Raw genomic sequence first — 13,122 nt, forward strand, 5'->3', positions numbered from 1 at the left:
ATTTTCTTTCACTATTCACTCTTAATGTATTTTTAAAATGAAAACTCATTTTGTGCAAGCTTCTTATGACGTATGAGGGTGCGAACCAAGAAAACAATAACAGGTTATGAACAAAATTTTAGAACCGTTGTAAATTATTCAGTGTAAAAGATGAAGATAACAAACACAGATGTATTTTAGCAATAAAGAGCATTTTAGATTCATATTTTAATTTTTTTAAATATAATTGTCAATTTACAAATATTTTCCTTATCAATAAATGACTTTAAGCGCACAGTTAAAGCTTACCCAGAGAAAAAGGATTTCGACAAAAGATTTTCCTTATGATAATTCACCTGTCATCGAAATCTCATTACATATTTTCAAATCAGGATGCCTTTTATCTTCTGAACCTGCAGGATACATTTTATTTTCAATAAATCGTTTTAGTGAGTTATCTGTAAACACATCATTCCTGACATTAAATCAAGATTTTTAATACCTCAAACCTACACAAGCAGACTTGGATACATTTCTAATTGATTACAGCTGCATGACACATCAGATAAATCATTTTCATCACGCAGCGATGGATGGACGAATGGATGCTACCACATCATTTCCGTTGTTAAGCTCTTTGCAACAAACCATTATTAATGGGGTAATGGAATTTCAATGATAATATTGAAATATTATTCTACAGTGATCAATGATACAATCCGTCCCAATGATTAAATAAGATACCATGACACAGTTAACAAACATCACAATGATTGTTTCAGAGATCAATGATACAATTAACAACGTTAACCCAATGATAACATCATAGATTAATGATACAATACATGAATATCTCCACATCCATATAATTTTATTAGACTTGTATCAGAGATCAATAACAAAGTAAACAAGCATCCCAAAAACTGTATGAAAAAGGTGAAGATAATGTACAGTGAGCAACAAAATATGAAGATAACGAACGGTAATCAAGCTCATAATTCCATTGAAACAATACAAATTTGGAGCAGAGCAAACCTCTAACACCATCAGAAATGAGATTGGGTGCCATGGACGAGAAAGAGTCATGTAGACTAGTCACATCCGCCGTGTGCTCCTTGTCATGATTGGGAAAAAGGATGAATCCGTGGGTAATTCAGTGTGTAAATAGTCTAACAATTTTATGAAAAACGTCACTTAACATTTAATTTAATGATAGACTGCATTTTCTGACACAGTCCTTGTATCAACCATAAAACTTGTGCAATATTGACTTTAAACGAAACAGTTGATATTCCTGTTTCATCCACTTATTTGTCAATAGCCTACCTCGTTTTAGAAATTGTCCGATATAAAGTCCATATGCAGATGATAATGGTATATTGCAATATTAATAAGGGGAGCTGACGATAGAAAAGTGAAGTCATCACGGTAATCATAAAATTTTATTTATAGGTTACCATTAACGTCTTTTTCTAGTAAAATACCCAGATATGAAACAGATTGTCACACTCTGTGTGTGGGGTATCTTTTATTTCGAGTTCAAAGGAATTTATCAAATCAACGTAGGCACATGGAAATGAATATTGTTAATTGACAGAAATTCATCGATATACCTAAATGTTGAATTGAAGGTCACAGACTTATTTTCTTTTCATGTAGAAGTTTTTGAATACATTCCGCTTAATATAAATACAACAACAGGCCTGCTTATAACGGGGTGCCATTGGAACAAAATAATTTTTGAAATGCCCAATGACAAGGTAAGTAAATTTACGAGTTCGTTTTTTTTTGTTGGAAAAAGCAGCTGTCTACTATGTTAAAAAAGCCTGGACTTTATCTCTGGGAATGTTTCTATGAGGTGTAGAAAAGTCGTACAGTTAGATATTTTTTTCTTTAAAATTTTATGATTTCAATTTTTTTAAACGTTTCTTGGAGATTTTAAATACCCAAATCTGATTAACATCGGTTCTCGAATATATTGTTGTTCAATACTCCTGAAGTTACTCCTTCACTGCTATTAATATTTTTGTGAGCATAGAAAGACGCAAGGTAGAACATTTACTGGAATCCGCTATGTATCTTTGTAAGGATTTTTATGAAATTTATGAATCCTGTATAGGTATGATAATTCGGATTCATTCTGAATGTTTGGAATATTAAAAATATTTTAAAAATTGACGTGATTTTTAAGAAAAAATCTAATCAATACAAATCTGTAAACACGGATCCTCGAAATTAGCAGAGACAGGATCAGGTGCCTAGGAGGAGTAAGCATCCCCTGTTGATCGGTAACCAGGGCCGTGAGCTCTATATATTGATCAGGTAGACGGAGTATTCCGTAGACAAAAGTATAAAAAATAGTAGCCTAGCAATTGTTACGAAACATGTCAACCAAAATACGATTTAATTATCGGTTTTCCTTGCTAACAGGGTTATTACAACAACGACCAAAGAATTTATGAAATACTGATTTTCAAGGAAGTTGTTGAAATCCATGTAACATCAATAAATCTATCAGTAGTCTACCTCGGTTTAAAAACTGATCGTACTCAGAGCATGCTATTTGGTATCAAATAACTTGGGAAACGTAAACACCATATGCAGGTGATAGCAGAGTATTACTACATAAATAAGAAAAGTTGTTTGAATGTGTGTGCAATAATACTTCTAAACAAAGGATTCTTTTGGATAACCAATTATGATATGAAACTTTCCAAGATCTATTTTTAGTGAAGAAGCAGTTGCCTATTATTTCAAAAAGGCTATTGTTTAATTCATCAAGAGGAATGGTTATACAAAGAGTAGAAAAGGAAAAAGTCATGCCTTTTAATGTTACTAACTTTGAAAAAAAATGTGATTTTAAATTTTATAAAAGTTCATTGAAGTTTATGAGAATCCTCAATTGAATATCTAGAAAATGTTGTAGTACAGTATGTCTGAAGATAAGAACGCTCTATTTTAATACACCGGGGTAAGTATTAGGCAACGAAACCCCCATTTGATCCGCTTGAAACATTTTTTTTTTCAAAATCACTTTAAGCAGTTTTTGCGTGAATTATTCTTGTAATTAAGATACAGTAAAGTCGCATAGCATAGAATTTTAAGGTCCTTATCTTTCATTCTACGTACAAAAAAAGATATGTTTTTAAAGCGAGTACGTGGCATCAAGCTTGAAACAAAATACCCCTGAAGCTAATTGAAATCTCTGGCAATTTTAGCTAAAAAGTAAATCAAAATCAATGTTTAATTGATTCGGTTTCCTTTTAAGAAATGATGGTAATTGAGGAAGAATGTATCCCACAGAAGAGTCAGATGTAATTTAACTTACGTTTTAAACCAATTACACTACTAGAATGGAAATAAATGTATCTAAGCTGAGATCGATGAGGATATTTGCATCTCTACGGCATTTGCCTGCATATCTTCAGTCAGGTAGCCAGTCAGTTAACTCCATGTGAGGATGCGCACGATAGTGTTTTGCTGGCAATGTATCCTATTCGGTTTCATAAAAGGTATGTGTTTTTTTAATTTCCTTTTTTTAAGTATTTTTCAGTATGAAATTATAATTATATGCAAATCATTCATAAGAGTGTCAGTAAGTAACCGTATCTTGTTTTGTAGAATGTTTCGGCAATTACACATGGAAAGTCGTACCGCGCTTGAAAAATCGTGGTATTTCGGAGATTCCTATGCATACTGAGGTGGACCACACACCTTCTTCTTGTGCTCTAAAATGTCAAATTATATTCACATGTAAACAATTCCGTTATAATCAAGTTACCAAGGAGTGTGATTTATATAACGGGGAAGGATACAAAGCAGTGACGAATGAAGCAGGGAACCAGTTTTATCAGAGGATGCCACCTAGTAAGAATAAATATCTTTAAGTTTCAATATAATTATGTTTTACATTATCAGTTTCATTTGTGCATTTCTAAAATTAATCAAATGTTCAGAGTAAATTATGTCACCCTGAACACAAAAGTATTGGCAACATACTATTGCTATCCGCAAAATTAATGTTTTCAAAAATGGGTTGGACACTTTTGATGAAACTTCAAAGAAATAATAATCACAAACCTTAGTTGTTCTTTCCACATTTTAAATTTTAAAAATGGCGACCGTTGCCCTTGAAACATTTTTTTTCTATTTCACATTTCTCAGTAACTGCCAAGCCAATCTTTTGAAACTTCAAAGAATTGTTTCTTGCTTATATCAAAGCCTTTTTCTAAAAGAAATTGATTAAAAAAATATCCATTGGACAAGTTTATTACTTAACTATCAAAAGAAGGCATGATGAAAAAAAAAAAATTAAAAAATAAATATGGAGATAACGAACAGTATTCATTAATTTAAAACGATGCATCATGTTTGTTATAACAGCGAATACACTTTAGAGTGTCATTTGGAGCCTTATCGGCCACCCATTTTAAGCCTTAAATTAGACTATACTGCTAAATTAATCTATGATTATTGTGCATACATATGCTTTTGATAATTATACTTCGAATCTTTATTTAAACATATTGCTATAATTCCACACAACGTCATTTAAAAGAACATGTATAAGAAATTCCGGAAATTTGAACTGGACCACTTTCGAATTTAAGGTACCCGCAAATGGGCGGAGATATTTAAATCGCATGGAAGTGGAATGTAAACATTTGCACATTATTTCCATATTGATTCTACAGTATGAATTTAAATGGAGGAGAGAAAGATTGTGTAGTTTCATGATTCACACAAATGATAAATGATTCATGGTCATACATATTGATCATTTTCATGATTCGTATCCATATGTTTGATGCCTAGCACCGAATTAGATCAAACTAGATCTAAGTATATGATAAAAAATAATACCCCCTTTTTTTCTTCAGCTTTATCATTTTTCGTTTTATATGCGGAATGCTTTTCAACTCAAAGAATGAATGTATGTTTTAAGAAAGATTCACATTTACATGATTTCGATGTCACACTACATTTAATCGTAATTCACTTTACATGTAGTACGTAGAGTAATACAAACGTGGAGTGAAACAAATTATACATGTATGTAGTACTCACGCTGATACATATTTTATTATATGCATGTATAAGATAAATAATATTCGGAAATGAAATAAAAAATTTTAACTTAAAATTTGAGTCGCTATCTATAGGTTAACATGAAAACTCCAAGAAATAAAAACTATCTGTAATTTGAATTAACATTTTATTGACGGAACAAGTATATTTCAGATTAAAAAAACAAGGTCAACGAAAATTCTACAACGTTACTATATCGATAATCACTCGCTTATGTCTTCAATATCTCTTTCATTTCGGCAATCCAAATATTGTCAGGTATGATACTAGTGTTTAGGGATGTGTCTGTAGATGCCTGCAGACCATAATACAGAGGCGACATGAGCTAACACAGCTACATACTAATCGTGCACTTGATTTGCACTGGCAATACCAGAATTTCCTTCAAAATACCAAACGAAAAACACAATTTAGCGAAAGAAAACAAGGTACACTTTAAGACCCTAATAAAATTTTCGCAAAATTCTTCATTATTTTGAAGTTGTTCAAGTCGGTACAAACGGTGAGATTTGTAACTGTATATTATATATTTGTATTATAATACTTTCCTGTACACACGTTTATACGTTTTATTAGATTTGATAATAGACTTTAGGGATTTCTACGTGCTTCCCTCGCAATATTTCTCTCTCTCTCTCTCTCTCTCTCTCTCTCTCTCTCTCTCAATAATGGAAAACGAGGTTCTGTTATCTGTATCTGTTATCGTATTATGCATTGCATTAAAACTGGAAAAAAACAACATCGTTATGGAAACAGCGGCGGAACACTTGTATATGTACTTGGTGCACACAGTGCATCGCTAGATGAGGTGTCAAGAGAAGACCCCCGTATTTATAAAAACTTCTTTAGGATAGATAACGCTGCATTTGAGCAACTTTTACAATTACATGTAGTTACTCCTTTTGATCTTCTTCCCATAAAACAACGAGTTTTTCGATATTTTTACTGCTAAAGTCGACCATTATTTACCACGTGCTTTTTTTTTGTTAGGATAAAAATAGGATGACCACAATTTGAGTACTTTTGATTGGTTTAAAAATGAAAGGTAAGTTAAGACTTGTATTAAGAAACAGAGCATTGCCCTTTTCTTAATACAGTTTTATAAGATTCGAAAAATCTGAGGATTCACTGTATTAAAAGTCTATACATAGTCAGATTTTGTACTTAAATACATATCCGTGTGTACAGCCCTGAAGTCCATTGATAGACACAATGAAAGCATATCGAACAGTGGAATGTCACGTGAGTAAAGTGATTATAATATCAAACAGGTCAAAATAGGTTGACACATTCTGTGCAAATGAGAAGAATGGACAAGTTGCGGCGCGATGTAAACAATGTCGTTAAAACTGGTATGCATATGAATAGCAATAGAAATGTGACAAAACTGCTAGACCCCCCTCGGCATTATTTAATATTTTTATGTGATATAATATATCAAACCATGCTCTTAAGATATTGTTTAATAATTCTGATTCAGAAAGTTTAAATTTCGGATATTTATTATTGGCAAAGCACCGGGATCCAACTCTCATAGCTTAAGTGCACTGATCCTTTGTTCATAAAAAGACAGAGTGTAGAAGGTTGAGTCAGCAAGAGGAAAAAATAATTGTTCTTTATCGTGCCGACACCTCAGTTTTTAGATGCCACTCGAAAGACTCTCGACTCTCACATCTAGTATCGGGAGGTTCGTAAAGGAATAATCACTGCTTATGTTTGATTGGTTGATTGATTGTATGTTGTTTTACGTCCCATTCGAGAATGTTTCACTCATATAGAGACGTCACCATATACCGGTGAAGGGCTTCAAATTTTGACCTTTACTCGGCACTCAGGGCAATTGAGCAGGGAGGGATCTTTATCGTGCCAACGCCTTCCGTGACACGGGGCCTCGGCTTTTAAGGTCTCATCCGAAGGACCCGCAACTTTCACTTCAAAGTGCCGAGCGCATGGCGAAGGAACAGTTGCTACCCATTTTTTATCGACTTAGGTCAGTCGCGGCCGAGATTCGAACCCACGACCTCCCGATCACGAAGCGAGCGCTCTACCGACTGAGCTACCGTGAACGGTCCTTATGTTTGACATGGTGCCTAGAACGAGAATCGGGGCTCCCGATCCCGACGCGAATGCCCTGTCACTAGGCTACTGTGACCTGTTTTTAATGTTCTATAAGAGAGTCCTTACTGCTCAGTGGTACTAAGTACCGAGTATAAACCTTAATTTTGAAGTCCCTCGCCAGTATATCGTGATGTCTTTACATGAGTAAAAAAAAAATATCGAATGGTAAAAACAACACACAGTTTATAAATAAAAAAAAAGTTAGGAAAATGATCTGAATTTTTAACATTCAGAGTCAATTCTACTGTCCCTTTAGAAGTTCATTATATCTGTTAGTTATAGTGCATCACAGATGTATTGCCTTTGATATTCATCATCTCTACAGCTTTTTATAACAAAACCTTCTCTATAAATCTTCTATCTGTGATCACCTTATTACAGCATCAGCAATAAATTTTGGAATAGTTTCATATTTACTTTAAAAAAAATTGTTTTAGATTAAGTTTTAATAGATTTTACAATTTATAAACATTTATGTTTTTATATTTACTGAATAGTATTGCTGGTAAATCAGATATACAATGAATATCAAACTTTTCTAGGATCCATTCTTCAATGGTACCAAGGAGTTCTTTTGCTTGAAAACATTCAACAAATAAGTGATCGATTGTTTCTTTGTTACTTCTCCAAAATGTACATGATGGAGAATCAATCAAGTTTAGTCTAAAAAGATAATAATTTATTGGGATGAATCTGTGTAATATTTAAAAAATAGTAATCAGTGAGTTTGAGATTTCAGTGTTATTTTAAAAGGAAGTTCATATCTTTTTAAAAATGGCGTAAAACAAATTTTACATTCAAATTAAGCATGGTTAAATAATTTCATAGGCCAAATTGTGGTGTTCTACATTTTTTCCTTGAAAAGAAATCAATTACAGGCACAAATAGTCTTTACTGACAATGAAAAAAAGACAACATCACATAAGCGATATCATTATGTTTCACTCCAGAGATCTCTGTAACAAATTCATCAGAAAAAGCTAAAGGAACAGACATATATAGAAACTAATATATTGAAAATATATTGCATTTCTGTATAAATTTTACACGTGTATTCTGCCTATGAGACTCTCTACTGAAGGGTTTGGCTTTCCTGTTTTTTTAATATGATTGGTCATAATACCCATCTTATTTAAATCTGTAAATTGGAGTGGATCATTGGAAATATCTACAACTCTTGTAATAAAAGAACCAATATCCCTTTCGAGACGCCTTGATTTTAAAAAAAAGTTGATGTCATGTGACTACTGGATATTGACATGGTTCAGGAAAATGATCTTTGAAATACCCATAGACTGCTAATTTTTGCGTATTTGATTACGTTGGTTTCAACTTCAGCATTGGGATGTGTTCGGGTTGATATACGCTATTACTTGCAATATCAGACTCTCTAGCTATAATGTCTAACATACCCATTAATAGATGAAGGATGTTTTAATTGCTTCACTATTGTATTTGCACCCTAGGACAGTCAGTTAAAACCTGCGCTGATAGTCTGTTGCTTCCAATAGCAGACTCACTAATTATAATTTCTTGTTTACCCATCGATATACGAAGGATACTTCAATTGTTTTCGTTATGGAATATGCACCCCAGAACAGGCAGTTAAAACCTACACTAAAATTTAGATTTATTTGTTGAGAAGTGATGATCTTTTGGAAATGATAATAGAAATGTATCAAATAATGAAATCTACTTTTGATACTTTGGAAATTTACAGTGCAGAAATTAAACAGTGTTGTGTAAATCTTCCATTATATTTGTATAATTTGCCAAGATGGTAGTAGTTTGCAGTGTCTGGGTACTCTCATGTATTCAGACTCAACCATTTTGTTTAATTGTCTAAGTCAGTTTTACTCCAAATAAATCTTTGCCTTTGTGTAAGTAGCTCTGGTTTTGTTACTGTTTACAGACTGTGTGGCCGGACGCGATGAATGGTTCTCTGAGTACAGATCGTGTATCTGGATCAATACTGATGTTCTTCCTTATGAAGATGCCAAGCTTAAATGTGAATCAGAAGGCAGAACAATGATGGGGGCAAAAAGTACAACTCAAATTCGAAATTTGATGCACCTTCTTGATTTAAGTATGTTTGAAAAAGTATATTGTGTGCAAACAAGTTAAGCATATTTTCATGTTTTTGAAGTTTATATTTTTAATAATTCATTTTTACCTTTTTAATAAAAGAGTGGATTCATGCTTATGCTCGGCGAACAGGAAGTAACTCCTACGAATGGCTTGATGGTACCCGTGTTACAGAAGGATGGTGTCCCTCTCAGCCTGATTCTTACACTGATTGTGTTGGTGTCGATCTCAGCATGGCCTCGTGGTGTAGCACAGGAGGACTGGACGATATCAATTGTACACACTCCAGACAATTTTTTTGTTATTAAATGATATGTAAATGTTTGAACAATTAATCAAATTTAAACTCTGAAGGTCACATTTTTGTGCAGCATTTGATATATATATATATATATATATATATATATATATATATATATATATATATATATATATATATATATATATATATATATATATATATATATATGTTTGGTAGTTTAGTAGTAGTGCTAGCCGTTTTTGTTTTTCTATTTCCTTTGTTTTTATGACTTCTCAACTTTTTTTCTTTGTCCTGAGGAAGGGACAGGGCGTCCCGAAAATTTGACAATTTCTATTGTTCGTGTCGTTGGTCATTTTTAGTGCTTTATATAAATTACCATCCTTGACCTTGTATCTATTTAGTAGATCCGACACTTAGGATATACAGTGTTGTTGGTTTTTGTAGTGCTTTCTATATATATATATATATATATATATATATATATATATATATATATATATATATATATATATATATATATTACTGAACAAATTTAACAAAAACCATGTGAACTGAACATTTTTATATGTATTTGCCTTCTACATTGTATTTTTTCCCTTTTTTCTTTAATGAAAAAGTACAGTGCGACGTTAAACCTAAACATGGGATTTACATAGTTTCTTACATCCAGTCGTCTTTTTTCTTAATGAGAAAATCAATGATTTGTCTTTTTATGAGTATTGTATGCAAAAAGCTATTTGAAGACTGTAAAAATGGTACTGTATAAATAACCAACTCCATATTTCATCTTGTGGTCGGTTAATGCTCGACAGGTTACGTTATCACACACCTTCATATGAGATTTTTATTCATATGATATGGCTGGACTTTCGGTCTGTTATATAGCTCTCCACAGTTTTAAACAAACATGTTCTTTAAGAACTGTTCTGTAACAATGCAGTTATCTACAATAGGAACTTGAGTGCCTGAACTCTTATTGTCGATAAATAAAACGTACAAAAGTAATCCTCCAGAAATGTTTATAAGCGTATTTATCATATTATCTCAACTTTGGCGATCCAAAACTCTTCATTGCTTTTGACTTTTGACTTTTTTTTTTAGTTTTATTGCCAAGTACAAATGAAAAAGGGAAATATTTAAACAGAATAAAGCACATGATTAGCTGCAATGTTAAAGCACAAATATTACAATCACAATGCGGATACAAAACTCTTTTTTTCATGGTTTACACCGAAAAATAAGCCACCACATATTTCTTGGGGCTTCTGGATTCGTGCTGAGAGAAATTGATTGTATTTCAAATCCATAAGTTTCTTAAGGTCTGAAGTCATGTTAATATATATAAAAATATTTTATTGGTGTCTTCTAAGTAAGTATGCATATGATTTAAATATATAAAACACTGAAGTTGAGAATTTAAAGTAAAAAAATTCAAAGAGTGGAATTTGAATGAATTTGTATTTCAGTTTTATTTCCGGACTAACCAAACGATTTGTATGTATCTTGGAAAAACCTTTTTGAAATTGTTTCTCAAACTAACCTTTTGAATGTTCTGTAGTGACTTGAGAACATTTATTCTATGAATTTTAGAAAATATATGTATATTATAAAAAATTCTGAAAGAGTTTGTTCATGTTTTCTTACTTTTTGAATGAAGTAGATGAAGTTAGATGTGAAGGTAGCGATCAGTAATCAAGCACAAGAGTCCATTGAGACAATACAAACAAATGGAAATTTGACAATACAAACATTGATATCGAAACCTTTCTTGTGCACATTTGTGCATCTAAACGCCTCAAATTATACCGTACTAGCTATCAATTATCCAATTATTACTTATTTATTTTCTAACAGGTTTAATAGATGCAACAAATGAGCCGTTTTGTAAACGGTTTATTCCCCGAACGTCTACTGGCTAAAACAACTATTTAATTATCACACTCAATTAAGAGGCCCTCTGAGGGGTCCAGGTAGAGTTTACCTGTGTTACCTTGATTGAACAAAGTAGTCAAAATCAAATAATTTAATATTTACTGATAAAACTGTGTACTAAAGCATAGATTTATTGATTAAATACTTGTTATAATTGAAGGCACTAAACAATTAAATATTTTTTCATGTACATGTACATGTTATATTTATTATAAATTATTTTCAAGCATAACTTTTTTAACCTAACATTTAGCACTTAATTGAAGCATCACTTACACCAAATTTTAACATTTTAAGCTTTGTCTAATCTATATTAAACATGGAGAACTTTTTTCACATCGCATTTACAGGTCCATAGAACGAAAAGGGGGGAGGGGGCATTTTTCTTAGCAAAGACTTTTCCTGTAGTATAGTCTATTCCTCTAGATCTAATGTGTAAATTTTCATTTAGATGTTGCCCCCTCTTACACTCTGTTGCTGCACAGGAGTTCGCGTACCTATCAATTTAGCCGAAATTTTCAGTAAATAAAAAAAAATACGTGGTTGCTGTAAGGTCGAGCACTGGCGAATATTCCAGCACTTGAAAAAAAAAAAAATCTTCAAACAGAGAAAGTCCACCCCTCCCCACACACGAACACATAAAATAGGATTTTCAAGGTTTTTTAAAAAAAATTATTTAAATTTTACTTGTTAGATTTCTCTGGGGGGTTGCCCCTTCTCCCACTGTTTAAACCATTGCTACCTCTTTGTTTGGAAGCAATATCTAAAGTTGGGGGGGGGGGTAAAATTCAAAATGATTTTTTTTTTCAAATATAATCGTATCTTACTCTTCTTGATAGATTTTTGACCAAAATAAATTACATGTATATTGTGATTGAGTTTTATGATACAAACTTACAAAGATTTTGAAATTATTTATTGTTATAATATTTAAAATTAATTCTTTGAAATGATGATTAAAACTAAATTAAATCAAATGTATGTAAAACAAAATTTATTTAAAATGACATATGATCGATAGATTTTTCCTGTTTAAGAAAGAATGCTACTTACATGTTCACGGAAATTTTATTTAACCGATCTTTAAGACATCTCCTCTGAAATATGGCTTAAGTATGGAAAGATCGATATTACTTTAAATTAATTTTTATGAATTTTGGATGCTTTTTAGGAGGAAATGAAAAGATTGCAAATAAGATCCTTTAGAGTTTAAAGTTTTCCCTAAATAAATGGATAATATAAATATTTAATAGAAAATGTCAAGAAAAATCAGATAAGTTTTTTTTTTTTTAAATTTTTGCTAAAAAATTGTTTATGAAAATAAAACACATTATTTTTAGCATTTTTTAACTAATGCATAAAATCTTTAAGATTTTACATTTCCCCTGAAAAAAAAATCATGTTAAAACAATAAATATCTTTTATCAATATTTCCATGTTGAAACCATGTTTCAGGAGAGATGTCAAACATTATTGTTGCTTTAGAATTCCTCCTTCAATAAAAACAGGTAAAGCTAGTTCATAAATGATTGTAGATCCTACCTGTACCCCTTACAGGGCCCCTTAATTGAGTGTGAAAATTAGATGTTGATTTAGTCCAGTAGACGTTCGGGGAACACACCTTGTAAACACAATTAGTAACTTCGCTTGACTAGGAT

The 13,122-nt window shown here is 31.9% G+C and overlaps 1 protein-coding gene across 1 annotated transcript; it reads left to right on the forward strand.

The window, feature by feature from the left end:
* The first annotated feature begins 3,252 nt into the window (after positions 1 to 3,252).
* Positions 3,253 to 9,578, forward strand: LOC133191572 (uncharacterized). The gene is made up of 4 exons (XM_061327320.1): positions 3,253 to 3,286; positions 3,601 to 3,846; positions 9,098 to 9,271; positions 9,373 to 9,578. Exons 1-4 carry the CDS (start codon positions 3,253 to 3,255, stop codon positions 9,576 to 9,578), a joined length of 660 nt encoding a protein of 219 aa, XP_061183304.1.
* Positions 9,579 to 13,122: the final 3,544 nt, after the last annotated feature.

The sequence above is a fragment of the Saccostrea echinata genome, unplaced genomic scaffold (genome assembly GCF_033153115.1).
Source record: "Saccostrea echinata isolate AGI-Se365-2 ecotype Australia unplaced genomic scaffold, CSIRO_AGI_Sech_v1 ptg000023l, whole genome shotgun sequence".
NCBI classification, from domain to species: domain Eukaryota; kingdom Metazoa; phylum Mollusca; class Bivalvia; order Ostreida; family Ostreidae; genus Saccostrea; species Saccostrea echinata.

Excerpts from the sequence above, each read along its gene's own strand:
- LOC133191572 (XM_061327320.1), top strand. The coding sequence starts at position 3,253 with ATGGTAATTGAGGAAGAATGTATCCCACAGAAGA. Across the intron at positions 3,287-3,600 it reads AGAATGTATCCCACAGAAGA|AATGTTTCGGCAATTACACA; the intron begins GTCAGATGTAAT and ends CTTGTTTTGTAG. Across the intron at positions 3,847-9,097 it reads TTATCAGAGGATGCCACCTA|ACTGTGTGGCCGGACGCGAT; the intron begins GTAAGAATAAAT and ends TACTGTTTACAG.